The sequence below is a fragment of the Triplophysa rosa genome, linkage group LG3, assembly GCF_024868665.1.
Source record: "Triplophysa rosa linkage group LG3, Trosa_1v2, whole genome shotgun sequence".
Classification (NCBI taxonomy): domain Eukaryota; kingdom Metazoa; phylum Chordata; class Actinopteri; order Cypriniformes; family Nemacheilidae; genus Triplophysa; species Triplophysa rosa.
In genome coordinates, this window is record NC_079892.1 from 7756651 (window position 1) to 7776569 (window position 19919).

General features: G+C 38.5%; 1 protein-coding gene across 1 annotated transcript in view; it reads right to left on the reverse strand.

Moving 5' to 3' along the window:
- Window positions 1-7713: 7713 nt before the first annotated feature.
- poc1b (POC1 centriolar protein B) overlaps window positions 7714-19919 on the reverse strand; it is a 30465-nt gene continuing 18259 nt past the window's right edge. Inside the window, exons 11-12 of the mRNA XM_057330000.1 lie at window positions 8636-8866; window positions 7714-8335 (exon numbers count right to left, since the gene is read on the reverse strand). Of these exons, the coding sequence (XP_057185983.1) occupies window positions 8192-8335; window positions 8636-8866 (375 nt within the window). The 3' untranslated portion in view covers window positions 7714-8191. The remainder of the gene's footprint in view (window positions 8336-8635; window positions 8867-19919) is intronic.

Consider the following 19919-nt stretch of genomic DNA (forward strand, 5'->3'; position numbering starts at 1 on the left):
CTTAGTTACGTATTTAAAATACAAAATTTAAGTAACTGTATTTCATTACAGTTACTTTTTAAATGGTGGTAATCAAATTACAGTTACATCCGAAAAGTATTTTAGATGACCAAAGTGGCTACTTGGAATTTCAATGGCATTTATTTCATTTAAACTTTATATTAACTGTAACGGGCAATTAATGTGAACAGCAATCGGTGATTCTCTGACCCTTGAATCTTTAATGTCTGTGGTTACCTGAATGACCAACAACTGTTTTCATGTTTTGCGAGTCTCCTGTTTAAGTAATTTGCTTAAGTAATTACGACTTTTTATCTCAGAGTTCTTTTATCTCACAGTTCTGACTTTTTCTCACAATTGCGAGTTTATAACTCACAAATCTGATTTATTTTCTTAGAATTGTGAGCGATGTACACTTACAATTGCATCTTTCAGTCCAATGAGAGAAACAACACTGACTTTTTTCTCAGAATTGCAAGCTTGAGAAAAAAACTCTGAATTGTTATAAAGTTATAAAGTCAGAATTGCATGAAATAAACTTACTATACAAATGTCAAAATTGCGAGATCTCGCAATTGTGAGTTTTTCATGCGATTCTGATTTCATAACTTGCAACTGCGAATTTAAATCTTGCAATTTTGAAAAAACATTTTTTTTAATGATGGAAACTAGTTTCCATGAAACACAGTGCATTCAGAGAAGGGGGTGGAAATGTTTAAACAGGATGATGTGTAAAGATTTTTAAATTTGTTTATAGATATTTTTTCATGTAGTTCTGCCCTTCACATGTATAACCACATGTTTCCCAGAAGACAAAATAAGTACATTTTGCCTCCAATTCAAAAAAGTTTGCACACCCCAGCTCTTAATGTATTGTGCTGCCTTTTTGAGCATCAGCATTCTTCATTTTCTTTTTTCTAAGATTGTGTGCTTTTTTGCTTTAAGATATATTGTGGAAAACTAATGTTGTTTAAAATAAAATACAGAGGAAAACCAAGTCCTCTGTTTGGTGATCCCTTTGTGTTACGTACCTTATCAGTATTCAAAAGTATTCAAAAGTATTTAGATTAAGTTACAGAATTTGTGTAATCTAACAAAATACGTTACAAATTACTTTTTAAAGCATGTATTTTGTAATCTGTAGTGAAATACATTTTAACAGTACCTTCCCAGCCCTGTCCATATACAACACCACAAAATGATGTCACCACATACAAACACTCAGCTTTCATCACTAATCTTTTGTCTTTTTCTTGTCTATCCACTCATCATCTCTCCCTCCGTTCTAGGTTACAGATGGGTTTGGGACATCCGGCCGAGAGTCTGGATTTAAGGAAGCAGCTAATCTGAAACCAAAACAGCAGTTGGCAGGTATACCCCCCTCACCACCCCACCCAAAGAGAGGCTGAGTGATTAGAGGAGTCCAGAATGGCCAAGAGCACCTGGAAAGGATTATAGACAAGAACACACACACACACATACACACACGCACACACACACACACAGCACTCTAGGCCACTGCTTTGTTGGCACTTTTTGGGATTAGCGGCGCCTTCCCATAACACACCTGCACATCAGTGTGGGACTGATGACCATTCGCTAACATAAAGGCTTACAGACAGGAAGACATGACATAAGTGGACTAAGCATGTATTATCCTTTCTATGTGTCATGAAAAATGAGGTAACCTAAAAGCCCGAAACATGGGCATTGCATAATGCAGAGTGGACTGTCTGATAATACTTTGTGGGAAGAGAACTGCAGTGCTATAAAACAAAAATATATATTTATGAAGCTCGCATGAGGAGGAGCATGGCAAAGAAAATATAAGCAGTGTGATCAATAATATTTAGAATGTTCAATAAACAAATTGAATATCTACTGGGGTATATCTAAGATTTTTTTTTATATATATAAAATATATAACTTTTGAAAAACTGTGTTTTCACTTTAAAAAAACTAAATAATTAATAATTAAGAAGTAATAATATAATAAGTTCACAATTTTTTTTTGGCATTTTATGACATTTAACCCACCCATTTTTGTTCTTTGTCTTGTAGTTATGCATTATGCATACTATTTAGTTTATAACACTACTTACATTTGTTCGTTATGATTATCTGAATAAAAAACACACAAAATGCTTTTTATTACTGTACTACAGTAATGAGAATTTTATGTTTTTTCCCCAATTTTAAGAAAAGAATTATGAAAATGTGAAAAAATAATACATTTGTATACGCTTTCTTTTTATACTGATAGAATCTATTTTAGTTTGGGGTAAAATATTTCTTTGTGAAGTTTAGAAATGATCAAATTAATAAAACTAAACTACAAAACAAACAAACATGTGAATTCATGTTAGCTGCGGTGAATCAGAACATGAAATACTCACCAGAACAAGATCAAAACAAGGACCTAGAAAGAGTGAACTTTCTCAACAAGCTCAAGTTAAAGATTCTGTCGAACAGCCAATCCAATTAAGCCAGATGGAAGGCTGAGCCAGAGAAGACTCACTGTCACATATACTCCTTATAGATCAATTGACAAACAACACTGCCTCATTCAGGCCCAATCCACCCAACCTTACACACACAAAAACAGTGTAAGCAAGAAGATTACACAGATATCGCCACCTGCCAATTCTCAGCGAGGAGAGCATCATGGGAATAGGCTGAAAGTCTTGTTTAGAGAAAAGCCATCGGGATCGAGATGTAAAGATCAGCCTGGATTCCTAAGTGGCACATGACTGAAGTGGCACGTGGATGCTAGAAGTGACATCATTAAGTGATTTGGGTGAACCATCCCTTTTTGCATTAACTGTTCTATTTTGTTTGTGGGTCTCAGCTTAGAATATTGAAATATCTGAGACTGAAAACGAATATGCCTAATAAAGTTAGATGTATTTTTGAAAACTTTAACATGATGGGCATGGATCTGTTAACATGAATCTGCCAAAATCTTAAAGGCAAAGTTAAACTGCCGTTGTTCGGTTGCCAACATTCTTCAAAATATCTTCTTTTGCGGAAGAAAGAAAGTCATACAAGTTTGAAATGACATGAGGGTGAGGATTTTCATTTTTTGGGTGAACTTTAATATTCCTCAACTGCTGAATTCAGATTAAGCCGTTCTTCAACTGTTCTGGTTGTAATTCACAATAAAACGCTTTTCCCCACAGGGTGCTTTGTTCCTCTTTTCTACAGTACAAAGTAAATAACATCTGACAAGGTCAGATTTCTCAAACAGGTTGTGGGCAGATAGGACGGATGTTCTTGCTTTTGCAATGACCCCTGGCAGCACGTTCCGTGGAAAGGACAGATCCCGCGTGTGAAAGGTGGGATGTTCGGTGCGGTCTTATCAGCAGCAGGGACAGTCTGTTCCCACATTTCCTCCTCCGGCTGAATGGACAAGAGAAAGAAAAAACAGACATCTACGAAAACCGGAAGTTCACATGGCTTTACGGGAAAGAGTCCTTTTTTTATAGACGTTGTGAAATGTAACCATAACAAAGAAAAAGTATAGCAGAAACAGAATGTTACATTTAAGGTTAATGCTAATTTTCCAAACTATGGGTACAGATTTGAAACAGATTTTGGAAATAAAAGTGACCCACAAATCATTCCATCTATACCTTTTTATGAATATGTGCATTACCTGGGAACCGATCCCATGGCCTTTTGTGTTGCTAGTGTTCTTCCCACCTGCATGTCATTCCACCTTTACCTCATTTGTAAATCGCTTTGGATAAAAGCGTTTGCTAAACCATTAAATGTAAATGTAATTCCCAGGTGAATAAAAAGCAAATCAGTTCAAAACAACAAAGACAGTCAGTAAAACATCACCACTATACTTTAATCTAAAACACAAACAATCAACAACAACAAGAAGAAAAGCCATGTTGGTCTATCAAAGAAAGCCAAAACATTTTCTTTTTATAAGATTTTTTATTTCACGTGCAGCTGTTGTAATCAACACACCTCCTACCCTTTGAACTTGGCATCGCCGTTCAGCACACACTTCAGGTTCCCTGTGTTATTCAATCAAAGAAAATTACAACATACTCCCGGTCAAAGGATGTGCTACGGGCCGTGCAAGCGTTTGACTTCAAAAGGTGCCGGGCTTAAAAAAACACAGCTTGAGATAACAGCATGGGGGGGCAGCAGACAGGAAAGACTTGTTTCAAGTACATGCAGAGATGGTGTTAGGGGAAAAGCAAAGGGGGGAAATTCATGGGCGGGGGATGGTAGAGGGCATTAGCTTGTCACACCTTTTAAAATACCTCTCTTAAGGGTCATTTTCACACTTTGACATAGTTCATGTTAACCAGAGCGATAGTGTAACTACTGTAGTTAGGTTTCATTCATCATTTTTTAAACTAATTTTCTCTGCAAATAAACCACGCGTACGTCATAAGTAGACCTCATACTACAGTATAAAACAATAAACAAGCCCAGTTCATCACACCTTTAATACAAATGTAAATGCAAGAAATGTGACATGCTCTACTTCATGTGGTTGGAATTTATGTTGGAATTTATGCATCAGCCATAAATAACTTTAAGACATCTGGGTTGGGGAAACACCCCTCACAATAAATCAGGTGCAAGAACACCTCCAAATGCAGATGAAAATAGGTTTTAAAGGTCTTTGTGCTCGCTGAGATCATACACACGGATCTTCTGACAACAGTTTTTAAACACAAAATCAGATTCCAGTACGTAGAAACCAACCTACAACAGGTGCTCCTCCATATTTAAACTTTCCTTCTCAACCCACCTACTTTTGTTAAATGAGAAACCCTATGAACAAACGTGGTCTACTGCATGCAGGTGTCAGTGCAGAACACGAACGGCTTTTATGCCTCTCCACATCCTTTATCTGTTCTTCCTTACAGCAGAAGGTCAAAGGGAATTTCCTCCCAATTCTCTGATTCAGTGCCAACCAGACCTGGCTAATGGTAGGAAGTGCGATCCTCTGATGTCTGTGGGGGGATAAAGATAATGTTTACCTTGCCTTCGCCTTGCAAGCAAGCAAACGCTTTACCATATGCGGGCCTCACAAGAAACTGTACACGCACGGGCACATTTTTCGAGCATGCAGCCACACACAATCATTTTTACTGGGCGCACGTGCATACGTTTCCATTACTTCGATTTCTGAGCAGCACACCCAGTGTCTTGAGGACATTTGTTGCTCTAGAAAGACCTTTCAGAGAGAGGTCAAAAACACACATGCCGTCTGTGTGAGTGCATGCCAGAGGAAGTGGTAAGACATGTTTGGCTGTAATTTGCAACAACAACAGTCGCATGCTGAATGTTTGCGTTTATGAAAACCCGCAGAGAGAAATCACAAACTCTGTTTACAATAAAATCAATAAATACAATAGTCACTTATCTAATTATATGATGCTTTTAAGAATACAGTATATAAAGGAAGGATTTTATTTGTTTTAGTTTAAAGCACATTTGTATTTATTTGAATTGATTCATTTTTATTCATTATATAAACAAACTATTAGTATGACTTTATTATGATATAATACATAACAAACATTTAAAAACAGACTATGCTTATTTGTTGGCTTCTTAGACTAAATTTAAATGTATTTATTCATTCAAAAAGCGACAATAACAGGACAGTCGTAGAATAGCTGCTATTTTTTTTCGGTGTGTGGATCAAATGTAGAGCCTTTTAAAATCGATCACTTATGGGCAGAGGTGGACAGTAACGAAGTAAATTTACGTGAGTACTGTACTTAAGTACACTTTTTGAGTATCTGTACTTTACTTGAGTATTATTTTTTCTGAGTACTTGTACTTTAACTTCACTACATTTGAAAGACAAATATCATACTTTTTACTCCACTACATTTATAAAAAGGTCCAAAAGTAGAAAATGGTTTCTATGCAGCGGGGTTTCCTGTGTGCGCAATTTATCTGGCTTGCGATCTTCCAGGACCTTTTACTGTTGCCAAGTATTTCAGCTTTTCTAAACTCGCGGTTTTCCGGCAAGCTTTGAATGGCATTTGGCAGATTTTTTAACGCAAATCTGGCAACTCTGGGATCTTCCCCGCTAAACTAATGTAAACGTTGGCGCTGCTACACCATTGATAGCGCTCTAAAAATGCAAATAGAACAATAAAAGACGAAAAAGGCACATGTTAAAATGTGGTGTAATCATCTGTGGGTTACGATCAGGCAAAGAACATAGAAACATTGTCATGAAAATGATCGGCATAACGGCTAAACGGTAAATAAGCATCACATACACCTTGAGCTACGCGTGTGTGTTAACTTCTGATCTGCTGCTATATCATTTAAAGCGATTTGGAAAATGAAGGATGTTTTTACTGAAGTAACTATAGTTGAAGTATTCCTGTTTAAATAAAAACTATAGAACCCTGCCCAAAATACAACATAAAATGTAATGGATTTAATGATTATAATGGGAATTGTACTATGGATACTTGTTGTCTACTTGTATGTGATGGATTCTATTGGTGGGATGGTAAATCCTATTGGAATAAATCCCAAAACACACTACAAAGAGGAATTTAATTTAAAAAATCTCATTCTAATTCAAAAGTTCGTTGTTTTTTTCAGCAGGGGTGGTATTTGCAGTAAAACCACAGTATCCACAAATTTACCATTTTCTATAAATAGGAACCATACTCCAATTAATAATCTTTAGTAAAACCACAGCAACTTTCATTATACTAGCTATAGTTTATGTTTGTATTTAAATTATGGTAATACAAATGGTAATAAATCCAACAAACACATGGCTTCTACACTTTACTATTTACAAGAACCTTATTACTTACTGGTAAATTGCTGCTAAAACTGGTTAAGGGAATATACAAAATAAAAGAACACTGCTCATAAATACATAGGCCTAGGGGGCTAATGAGGATAATTAGGCTAAATGATCATACAGGATTATATCTAAACTAAACATATATGTGCTAAACATATAAAGCTCTTAAAGGAGTTGCTCACTGCAAAATTTGCCCCCATTGACTTTCCATAGTAGGAATAAAAACTACTATGGAAAGTCAATGGGGGCAAATTTTGAAGTGAACTACTCCTTTAATACAACTGATACTGTGAGCTACTCAGTGTATTCAGTAGGTTGCTTCAGAGGCATAAGGTATACGACAATAAAACAATGCACAACTGACATAAAGGAAATTTACTTTTAATACTTGAGTACTTTTAAAAGCACGTACTTCTGTACTTTTACTTAAGTAAGAATCTGTCTTCACAACTTTTACTTGTAGTGGAGTAATATTTGACCAGTAGTATCTGTACTTTCACTCAAGTAAGGAAGTTGTGTACTTCGTCCACCTCTGCTTATGGGGCAGTCAAGTCAATGTCTTAAAAGATAGGCGTATGTTTAGGCAGCTAGTTAGGTTTTATTACAGAAGTTTAAATGATTTGTTTCGACTGTTCGTGTGTAGGCTTTCATGTCAGACTGTTGGTAAGAGCAAGGTAGAGTGCAAGAGGATGCGGTACCCAAAGCAAACAAGCACCGCCGGGCCCTGTCGATCGGCTCCCTGCTTCCGTCTGACCTCCACCCAGAGGAAAGCCACAAGGCTGCGGCTTATTGAGAGTATCAGTAAACAAGGCTGCGAGTGTCTCTGAGGATGCTTACTTAGTCTCTCTCTCACATACACAAACCATTCATGCTGCCTGGGACTCAAACACACCAGAGGCACAAGTTAGATTGCAATGCGTTCATAATGGACTTTATTTATAAACATAATGCATGTGATGCTGCAGACACAAACAAACAAGTTTGCACAGATTGTAAAAAATGTGCTTGTGTAAAAAAGGAGACACAGTCTGTCTCTTTCCTGATACGTCTTCAGCATAGCCATCCATGTTGCTGTCTAAACAAGATTCAGGATATTGTGTTAGCTGCAGCTGTCCTCACTGGGAATTTTTTGGGGGTCCCTCAAATCCCCCTCTAGCCCTGCCCTCTCTCCTGCTCTTTCCTATTTTTTTGCACTGTTAAAAGTCCAGTGTCCTTATTTGGAAGGACACAGCTGGATGTCTTTAAGCTAAACTGAAGGGAACAAGTGAGCATAAGAAGAAAAGGTTTTTGGTGCACCCCCTCCTCTGCAGACCAGAGGAAGTCATCATTGAAGTAAGGACCACCGTGGCTGGGGTGGGGAAGGGTGGGGGTATCTCACACAAATGGTTCCTCGGTTTCTCTTTCCTCATCGGATTGGTCCACTCGGTGATTCTGCTGCAAAAGAAGGGCCTGGTTGTCCAGGCACATCCTCAGTTTGTCTTCGGTCAACGTCAGGCGCTCTTCAAGCACGGCAACAGTCTAAGAGACAAAAAACAACAATTTAGATTTATTTAGTGGAGGTACAACACCACAATTGTGTGATACTTTTTGTTTTTAAAAGGTTATGTAAAGATAAAAATATGGAAATTTTTATACCAACCAAAATGGTTCCAACAAACCCAAACATTAAGCTATGCATGCAAACACTTCTGTAACTCCACTCCTAGACACACATCCTATTCCGCCAACCGGCCAATCAAATCAGAGGCTTGGAACTTTTGTGGTTTAAAGAAAATAAGAAGGAACTCAACAGACTTAAATGACCTACAAGTAGCTCACCTGGGTCAAAATGTCTAGCTGCTGTACAATGTTCTCGAGAGTGCTGGTAATGTTAGATGGGATGCCAGAGCGCTCCTCTATTGAGGTCATCGTGCCATGTGCAAATCTTACTTCATCTTCTCTGTCCTCTTCCTCTCTGTGTTGCGTATGAGTCCGAGCTGGACCCAAACCGATACCTGAGCTATGTTGATCTCTGCAACTGGTTGTCGCGGTGTCATGGTCTCTGACATCCTGAGAAATAAGAAAAACATTGAAAAAGATAGTGGGTACAAAAGAATATGCATACGGATTATGTGTTTCTTTATAGAGACACTTACTTATTTCTGTGGAACACAACCGATAATCGATAACACAACGATAATCAATCACTGTATAAATAACGGGCTAGGTGAATTCAATATTATGGCAGCATTTGGTAAATGTATACTCCGTTTAGTTTGGATATAGATTGTGTTCTTTGTAGAGACAGGACATGCAAACATAAAAATGTGACCTTTTTTGGCGGAACACAAGCGATAACACAACCGATAATCAATTATTTAATAAATATCGTGATAGGTGAATTCAATATTATGGCAGTGTGGATATGGATTATGTGTTCTTTCTAGAGACAGTACATGCAAACATAAAAATGTGACCTTTTCTGCAGAACACAACCGATAACCGACAATCAATAATTTAATAAATATCGGGACAGATAAATTCAATATTATGGCAGCATTTTGTAAATTTATACTCAGTTTAGTGTACAATAAAGCACCCAAACATTTTTTTGACTGTTTGCAAAATCATCCTATCAATATCTTAATGAGAATGATTCTAATAAAACCCTGAAGTTTATTAAAAACAAAATCTGTACCAATAGATGCCTAGAATCCATCTATGAGCCCCTGACCCGACCATACAGACAACCAAAATCCTGACCCGCTCCAACCCACAGACACAGAGAGTAGGGAAGGGTCATACATTCCTGCCCTAATGCAGGAAGAAAATCGATTGCAGCCCCTCGCTTCCTGTGCAGTGTCCAGACTTCAAAGCTCAGGACTGGGAGACAGCATCGTGGCCTAGGAAGGGAGGGGAGCAGATGAGGGGAGGAGGTGAACAAAGCTGTCACTGTGTGCAAGGGCCAATTCTGGGGTCCTCCGGCACCCACTGACAACATCTGGGGAACATCTGCTAGCCTCATTTACACGCTTCATGCTCAGACTCGCTCATGCTGCACGCTCTGAACTTTGTATCGTCTTCCGTTTATGTTGTTCTGCCCTCTTTTTTCTTTAATGCTTCCTTTAGCATAGGAAGGAAATCCATATGAAATCAGGCAGAAAAGTTGAGGATTAGGGAGCTTGCTTGGCTGCCAATCAAACGTTCATCTACGGGGGCTTTTGACAGACCACATTTGAAAAGTTGGGAAATGGCCGTGACACAGAACCGGAGAATTTGGGAAAGGTCAAATTTGACCCTGTATATCTCACTCATTGACATCAAGCTTAGGTAAGACAAAAAACAAGCCCGTTTCTGTGTGTCACGAGCCAAGGATGACTGACCTCTTCACCAGTTTCCATGGCGACAAGGTACCGGGGTTGCTTCCAAGTCTGAGAGAGTTACAACCACATTCCGTTACCTTAGAGACAGTCTAAACAATAGGTGAAAAGAAAAATAAGTTTTAAGTCTCTCCCTGGCTGGTTTTCAAATGGCAAATGAGAGAAAAAAGCATTTTGCACCTTATTAACAATGGTTGTGTACAGTGTGTGCACTTAGTTCAGCGAGTCTGAAGTGGGCACAGGTGGGCCATTAGTACAGTTTGAACGTATTCATTCAGCTCCTAGGCCAAACCGATGGTCTTTGTGGCTGTTCGGCTATAATTTATGTCAATAAGATGGCTGGCCGCTAAACAGGTACTTCACCGGGCCATTGGGAATATTTATGAGCTCCCTCGACAACACAGAAAAGCCCTACTACCCTTTGAAATATCGCTCCGTTCTTCATTGAACACCCGGGAATGGAGAATAATGATTGGATACTTGAAAAGATCAGAGCGACCCAAGTCGTGTCCACTCATACTCATTGAGAAAGAGAAGACACCCTTTAATTTGCTTGTTAACCCTCACGAAGGCTAAAATTAGACCAATGCCAGTGCGGTTGTAAGAAATGTCCCAATAAAGTCATGTACAGGGGTGAAAACAAAGTCCCAGCAGGGTTATGCTTTTATTTAAAAAAAAGTCATATGATCCATCCCAGCAGTCCAAATATACACCCCCCTCACGTCTAACATACCGCTGACTGATCTAATCTCGTGTTGAAAGAAAATATTTCTGTGCCACACCATGATTGCATGTAATGCCATTAAAGTGAGCCCTTCCAGTACAAGGAAGCCTTTATTGAAATCAAAGGCATTAACTCTTTTGACCTTCTAGCCTCCTCATACCCTCATCCTTTGCTAAATTATGTCAATTTTCGACTCTTTCTCCATCTAGCTTTTCTTAAAAAGTGTTTTGAAGATCGGAGGCTGTATGTGAAGTATCTACTTAAGGCTGGCTAATGGGGTTTAAGCAAGTATCTGGCCTCGGTCACTGGACGGATTAAGTTTCATATTAGCATGCACGTGTCCTACACATCCTGCACTATTCACGGGAATCATATTGCGTTAGGAGGAAGGATCAGCTTAACCCACTTACTTTTCATTCATATTAGCTCTATAGAGACTTATTTTTGAGACCAGAAAATGTTTATTTACAGCATGATTACTATTTGACTTACTTTTACTTATATACTTATGTATCATAAAATCCATCATTTACTCATGCTCATGTCATTCCAAATCTGCATGACTTTCTTTCTTCTACAGAACACAAAAGAAGATATTTTGAAGAATGTTGATAACCAAACAACATTGGACCCCATCGACTTCCATTGGACACAAAACTACTGGGACATTTCTCAAAAAAATCTTCTTTCAAGACTCACATACAAGTTTTGAATGGCATAAGGGTGAATAAACGACAACAGAATTTTTATTTTGGGGAAAACTAAAAACCAAATCCACCGCAGTTTGGGTATGACACTGCTATGTAACATGATTATATTGGTCCAAGTCCTACTTCGGCCATTACGATGTCAGCTATTTTTGCGAGCCCCTTTTTTTAAGACGCGGGTGTAGTTGACCCTCTCTTGCTGGCTGGCCCAGTGGAAAAGTGAAACCAACACTTGTCACGTTGAATGTAGGCCACATCCTGTCAGGGGACCAGGACCCACAGCTGTCTGGGGCACCATGACCTTCAGACAGAAGATGATAGGTGCAAAGAGGTTCCTCCTTTGGTGCTCAGGCTTTAAAACAGGTCTTTGTCCCTAAATGAGTAACACACAATGTACAAACCCTGAATGTTTGTATGCACAAACCCTGAACCTAGTCTTCAAAAGCACAGCCGCTTGGTTCTTTTTTTAGGATGAAAAGAAATAAACACAAAGCTGGAATATCAGAGATGGCACCCTCATGCTATGGCGGGGGAAGCAGACGCTTCCTTTTTCCCACCCCATCTGTAGCGGTACGCTCGCCCACACGCTTGCTTCGGGTTAGATACATATCAGTTTCCAGAGACACAGCGAAACGGCACCATTTTTGCAACAAGCTCTGTGACTAAGTAGTTATGTCACATTTCAATTGAGGCTGAAGTGCGTGCCCTCATCAAGAACAGCACGTAACCAAACAGAGCAATGAACCCGCAGACCAGTGTCGGTATCCTCTCCCTGAGCTGTAAGCAGAACATGATGAACGTCTGATAGCAACCGGTGACTTGAAACTGAAATTCAAGGGCCACAGGATATGATATAACTCTCTTATGCAAAGCAGTCTGTAATGACAAACCACACTTCATCAATCTGGAATGAAGAGAATGGATTAAAAATACAACAGGCCAGAGTAATATCATTAGTGGAGTCTTTATATTATTACATTTAAAGAATTCAACTGCTGGAACGGGATCATATGCCCTTGTGTGAGGAAGAAAAGGGATCTTTATATTGGTGAAGCTTCATTCTGTCCCAATTCCTATCGGAGGCACAATTTCAGATCCCACATATTGGATGAGTCATCAGGCGCGTTCACAAACACACATACGCGGGTACACATACGTTGCTCGTAATGGCCCAAAATTGGGTTAAACCTGTAAATCGCAAAGATCGTGGTACAAACAACCATTTCTTGAAATTTGTCCCAGGTGGATGATGCAAAGCATCTGAAACAGTTGACTCAAACCACACCCAAAGGCAAAATATGTATGACTTGTGCTGGGTTCACACCAAATGCGGATTAAGTGATTTGCGTGAGTAAAGTCAATCCAAATATGCGAATATATGCAAAGTCACAGCAGGCGATGCTAATGGCGCGAATCGGGCGGCGCGATTGCCATGAACTCGCATCAACCGCGTCTTCCATGCAAGTTGAAAAAATTCAACTTGAGCGAGAAATTCGCTCACAGAGCTCATTGACACCTACTGTTTGACGGGTCTGGACGCATGATGTTTTTCGCTTCACTCACGCGAGCAATGTGGTGTGAACACAGCATTAGAGCTGCACAATTAATCGCATTTTAATCGCGATTAAGATTTTTAACTAAACGTAATCGTTACTTTTTTGTGTGTTAATAACAGGTGAAATGTACAGATGAAAGATAAAGTACAGCTACGCTAAAGTTCAACAGAGGCAGATTATAACGTATTAATTGGCTGTAAAGTGAAAAAGTTTAACCGATAGAATAATTGTGATTATTAATCGTGATTAAAAGTTGGAGCAAAATAATCGTGATCATTTTACACATTATCTTGACTCATTTCTAGTATAAAGACTATTATGTCCATTATTTTGAAAAGATATAACAATTTGACAAAAATTCTGTTGTCAAGACAGATTTTTAAACCGGGTGTAAACAATGGAACAATACTAGTCCAAAACCAAAACATTATAGCCAAAGCAAGCCTAGACAGTTCATCAAAGAACTTCAACTAACCTAAGCCTGGCATTATCAACATTCTCAAAAGTGGTTTAAAAACTAACAAACAATGGAACATAAGGTCATATATATTTTGTTGTTTTGTTTCTAAGAGAAGAGAAAAAGAAAAAGGTACTGTAGCCATCATGTCAATCATTTCCCCATCCAGCACATTCTAGTGCGTACAAACTCCTCTATTCACGTTCATTCGAGAGCTTATGACTCACGATGCTCGGCAAAGTCGTGATGGAAAAACAAAGCATTAAATAACCGTGCAAGAACAACCAAAGTTCGTCGCGTGCACATTTTGTCTGGGACGTGGAGTCTTTTGTTATTGTTTGCACCCTGTAGCCTGGAATGCCGGCAAGGTTAAACATACAGGCTGGATTGTAGGTGGTGGTGGTGGTGGTGACATCTCAGGATGTGTAGGAGGAAATTTAGCCCTTTAAAACCTGGCAAATATGAGTCACTGAGAGAAAACTGAAGGTTAAGTCTTAAAGGTGCCGATTATGTGCTATTGTTGTAATTCGAACATAAAAACAGGATCAGCAGTTCACTCTCCTGAGGTAAAATGCCACTGTTTATATAGGAGACAAAAATATAGACCCTAAAACAAGGTTAGCATGGCACATGGCCGGTCTGGAGCGTGCTACAGAAATAAATCTGATGCTTTTGTTGCGAATTTGCATATCGTGAACATGAATTCGGGAACACTGATGACTCAAATACTAATGATATGATTGCAGGTCACAAGTCAGAACACATCTTGTATTTGTACAACATCCCTGTATGACACACCATGACCAATATCCTTGTGTTATGTAATTTGTTTTGTTTACTGTTCATATGTGACCCTGCCTGTAAAACCCCATTTTCAAGTCATTTTTTGGTGATTTACTGTTTTTACATACAACTTTTCTACAAATGTAAAGAAAGTTCTGTGAAAAATAAAACCTTGATATTAACCAATGTTAAGGAATCCAGTATTTTTTGCACATATTTAACAATAATAATAAAATGTAATGTCAATAAAATCATGTTTCAGTGTTTATTATATTATAAATTATTATTTGAGTTCTCTATAATATCATTTACAGCAATACACAATTTAGATGTGACTGTAGCTTGAATTTCACAGACAGGGTCACATATTTGTTGTAGTTTTAAAATACACAAAACATGCAGTACATACACTGCAATTAAAAAGTTTAGGGTAAACTGAAATTGTGTTAACATACTAAATTGATTCAATCTAAAATTAAAATTGTATTTAAAGGTCCAGTGTGTAATTTTTTGGAGGATCTACTGACAGAAATGCAATATAATGTACATAATTATGTCTTCAGAGGTTTATAAAGACCTTACATAATGAAGCGTTATGTTTTTATGACCTTAGAACGAGCTATTTCTATCTACATCTCGTGGAATTCACCATGTTGTTTCTACAGTAGCCCTAAACGGACAAACTGCTCTACAGACCGCGCTTCGTAAATACTTTATCTCCTTCGGCAAAGTAGCGAAATCGTGACGACATCTTAGCTGTATACTATATTGACTATATCAACGAATGAGTGACCCTAAACCTTTGAATGCTAGTGTACATAATGTATGCATAGAATCCAGATTTTAGAATTAGCGGACTGAGACAGCCATAACAATCTATCACAAGAAAAAAACAAATATTCTAGAGAAACAATAAAACTACCAAAATAATTCTGGCCAAAACAAAAGTAAACTATAGGCAACATGCACAAAAATCTTTTAAAATCGGATTTATTTCAACTATTCCATTTAAAGATAAAACAAAAGGGAAGATTATTTATAATGAGAAGATTGAGGAAAGGTAGCTTTAGCCCAGAGTCTAAACTCATAATGCATGGCAGAAAAATCTTGGCTGGCTCAGGTTGGCTCATGGTTATACTGCTCATAGCAGATACAAATTGATGCTCGCCGTGGCAGCCGTAATGTTTCAGAGCAGGAAACCATTAACATGGCATTACGTGGCGGATGGAGGGCAGGAAATTAAATTCGGCTGTCTTTGAGTAACTAATGTCACAGTCCTCCCCGTGGGTAACTGATTATTACTGCCTTCCGTTGGCTAAGAGCGCCATGGGTGGGGGTCATGCAGGGATGGAGAAAACAAACAGTTATAGTGGGATTAGAGAGATTCTACAATTCAGTATAAAGCATTTTGTCTGTGGCTGAGTGGTAAACAGATGTATTAAGGTTACACGATTAAGCGAATGCATAATCACTTAATTAATAATTTACATGTATGCAAGTAAATGTAGGCTTTTTTGTTGGTCAATAAAGTCAATAATTCGTGTAAATGAATTCATGTATCAATGGTATAAAAAGCCCTAACGTGTATTCTTGCAAAAAACCTAAATGTTTTATGCAATGTTTAAACTTCGCAAAGGTGAATGACCTCATATGATCTACTTCACACCAGCACTTCCACACAACGTACCAAAGAACAGAAGCCAGACTGCAAACCAAACTAACAAAAAACTAGGTTACAAGCAAACACATGCCGATAACCACAGCACATATCCGCTTGGCTGCATAAGCAATGTGAGGAAAAAAGGCACCAAAGTCCAACAGCTCCGGAAATCCAGAAGTGCAATAAAAAAACTGTCCGTCCATCACATGCTGAAGCATCATGCTTATCTTGGCTTTAATGCACAACCCTACCGATCTCACAGCCAATGATTAACACCAAGGTCAACAGCACACCGACTGTAAAAGCTTTGCTATCAGTAAGGCATATCACGCAGCCAGCTGACACCTCATTGAGACGTGTTGAATCCAACCCCCATCCACAAACTGTTCACACCATGAGAGCGAGAGACCACATCCTCTCCTTTCTGTTGCTTCACAATCAAATACTCTTTTATGTGTGGGACAAATAGAGAGAGAAGAAAGAACGCTGCACAAGGTTAAACGGGAACATTATGTTCTACCATGTGGTGGAAAAACGGTGCATGAAAATGGTACACGTGTGGCATGCTGCTGCAAAATCTTAAGTGGTACTAACAGAGGGTGATTCAATGCCGTTGTAGCAAAGTAATGTTAAACGTAAATAAAGCGTGTTGAAATAAAGAGAGTTACATGGCTATATCGCTGCTGTCCTTCTGAAATCTCGTATCTCCACATTATGATTTTTATTTTTGGCCATAAATCATTAGTATTAGTAACCCTTTATGTTTGTCGCTGGGTTTTGCACATATCTAACCAATACAAAGTATTAAAAAGTGCTCGTTAACATTGACAACACAGTGTTTGATCATTTAAAAAGTACAGAGTTTTCCAATTTGGACATCCGAGGTTTAGGAAGGACAACTACGATATGCGATGGCTGTTGTCAGACTACTGGTACATGTAATTACATTGTTTTATTTAAGTTGGCTGTAACAGCAGACTCCCAGGAGGCCTCAAAGTTAACATTTGCCATAAACCAAATGATTGTTTTACTCAATTTGGCGAGTAAATAAAATCACCAGCTGGTAACTTCATTATAGGAACGACGACATGATTTGTATGATGAAATGTAAGAATAACAGCCTGGTCCAAGCCTAGGTCAAAGACATCAATTGTATACTAAAAAGTCATTGGGTCCTATTGTACACCTGGCACAACGCGTCAGTGTTTTTGCTAGTTTCCGCCCGATGCAGTTCTCATTTTCCCATCCTGTGCCGCGTTGTTTAAATAGCAAAATGCATTTGCGCTCATTTGTGCGTGTTGGTCTAAAAAATAGGCGTGCTCAGGCGCATTGTTGGCGCGTTGCTATTTTGAGGAACTGAAAATAGACTCTAACCTGGTCTCAAGTCAATGGCGCAATATTTTTTATGTTTAAAAAACCTGTTTAGACCATGCGCGCCGACCGTTTTCTCGTCGTTAAATTAGCAAAAGTGGATTCGGACACGCCCTGAGTGCACCTGCGCCGTGCGCTTTAAACCATGCGCTTAGATCATGAAAATAGGGCCCATTGTCTTGCACATTACTTTACACCTTTCAACTAAGTGGGATAAAATTTATAATAAATGTAGCTGGGACAACTAAACAGCAATGACCTATTTATCACTAAAATGCAAATAAAGCAGACAAAATTTGCTTTAAATTGTTAAATTAAATTGTTGCAGGGACAAGTTATAAAAGCAAAACATTTTTTGAGATTTTTTTGCAATTTAATGAATTTGATTACGTTTTTTGTTAATTTTATTTTTTAATTTAATTTAATTTAAAAAAATTCATTTCATTGTCAGTTCATTTTAATTTTATAAAACTTGTGGATTGTACAAAATGCAGTTTCAAATAATTGTTATCAAGTGATATTTATTACTGGTAGTTATTTTTAATTCACTCATCATTCGAAGTTGCAAAAAAATGGATCCACCTTATTCTCTCTATTTCAGCCCTAGCCATCACCAATGCTCCTTCATTTATTCTAAAAGGCCATCAGCACTTCCTTCTCTCTTTTCCTCTTTCTCTTTCACCACTTCGGTTTTAATTTGCAACTCTCTTGCTCAACGTCGTCCGTGCACAGCTGTGGTTAAGATAGAGCCAAAGAAACATAATGAAGGAGTGGGACATTGTCTGAAATGACCTGGTCCACAGCCCTCGGACTCTGGACTTCGCTGAATTGATCCAAACATGTTAACTGCACAAGAACATTGAGATGAGTGAGGCACGACTCACGTTCACGAGTGCCTGATGAAATGAGGAGTCGATGACACCTAAGCTGCTGTCAGATGTTCTTTTCGCAAGAGCTGATTTTCTGTGAAGCAGACTGCAATTGCTGAAGACTGTACAATGGAAATGAATGTAGTATTTTTAGCATTTTCTGGGCTGATTTTGAGGAAAATCTGATTGTGGATCTGAATATGATACAGGATTCTAAAGGATGGACTTAAAGGATGTTTAAACCATAATTTAAAGGGACAGTTCACCTAAAAATGAAAATTCTTTCATCATTTACTAATCCTTATGTCATTCCAAACCTGTATGTGTTTCTTATGCAGAACACTAAAAGAAGATATTTTGTAATGAATGCTGTAAACCAAACAACACTGGCCCCTATTGACTTCCCTTGTATGGACATAAAACCACTGAGAAAGTTCTCAAAATATCTTTTGTGTTTCACGGAAGAGTCATATACAGGTTTTATTTTTGGGCTAACCGAGTCATCCTTTCCCTGCCCATTAGTTATACAGTTTGTTGTAAACTTTGTGAATTATTGCCTGTAGTAATTGACAGCATGCCACAAATAAAACATTCATCTGAAATCCACCACAAATGTTTCAACTTTAAATAATAGTCACAGAGCAAATTCTCTTGAGATATGAACCAAACCGTTCATTATCATGATCTTCATTGCGATGGACTTTAAACGTTTCCATTCCTTTCTCACCTGCTTGTTTTTCTGTTCCCCGCTGAGTCTAATACTGGCAGACGGGCCGTGTGCCTCACCAGAGTCTGCTGTGCGTCTTTCCGTATCATTAACCTATTTTAAATCCGCTTTCAAGGATTTATGCACATTTTTACAATCTTTACCCTTCTCCGCACACAGCTGGCTTGGAAGTAAATCATTTCCGCATTAGAGTGCTTAATACACAAAACAAATGAGTAGAACTGGCTGGAATTTGAAAACTTGAAAATGCACCAGACAGCAATAACGTAGGTGTAAAAGGGTTTTTATTTTGTGAGAAAACATACATGCATATGCTTTACATGATTTCACAGGAATGGCGACTATGTAGTGACCGATCATGTGGACCATGTGGTTAATAAAGGTGCATCACAATTTAGCTCAATACATCTTTGGACTTTATGCGGATGTACACATACACGAGTATCTGTCATTATCCATTCTGACTGTAAAATTGTGTATGTTTGTCTCTCGATTCCCTATATAAACCTGCAGCACAACAGCCAAAAGCACAGGCAGAGCGAAAGTTCAGCCGCTTGACTGACAGGCGCAGCAGCAGGAGGCGTGGGGTCCAGCTGAGCTTTTGCCCTTCACTGAGCTCTGCCAGGGAGTCTCAGTCCCAGCATGCCGCCTCCCAACTCTGCCATTACTCCTTAAACTAGACAGACAGAACCTTCACGATGCTTTCAAATCAACCCAAAGGCTATAGGGGCCGGTGACACCGCTGTGCGGTTTCAACCTGTTCTTTTCAGCCATCGAGGAACGATGTTCTTTTCCAAAACCTAGTGAGCATCTTAATTACTGTCTCTTTAGATAATAAATAGCAGACTTCATTGTACATATCTTACAGGATGCCAAACCCAGAATGCAC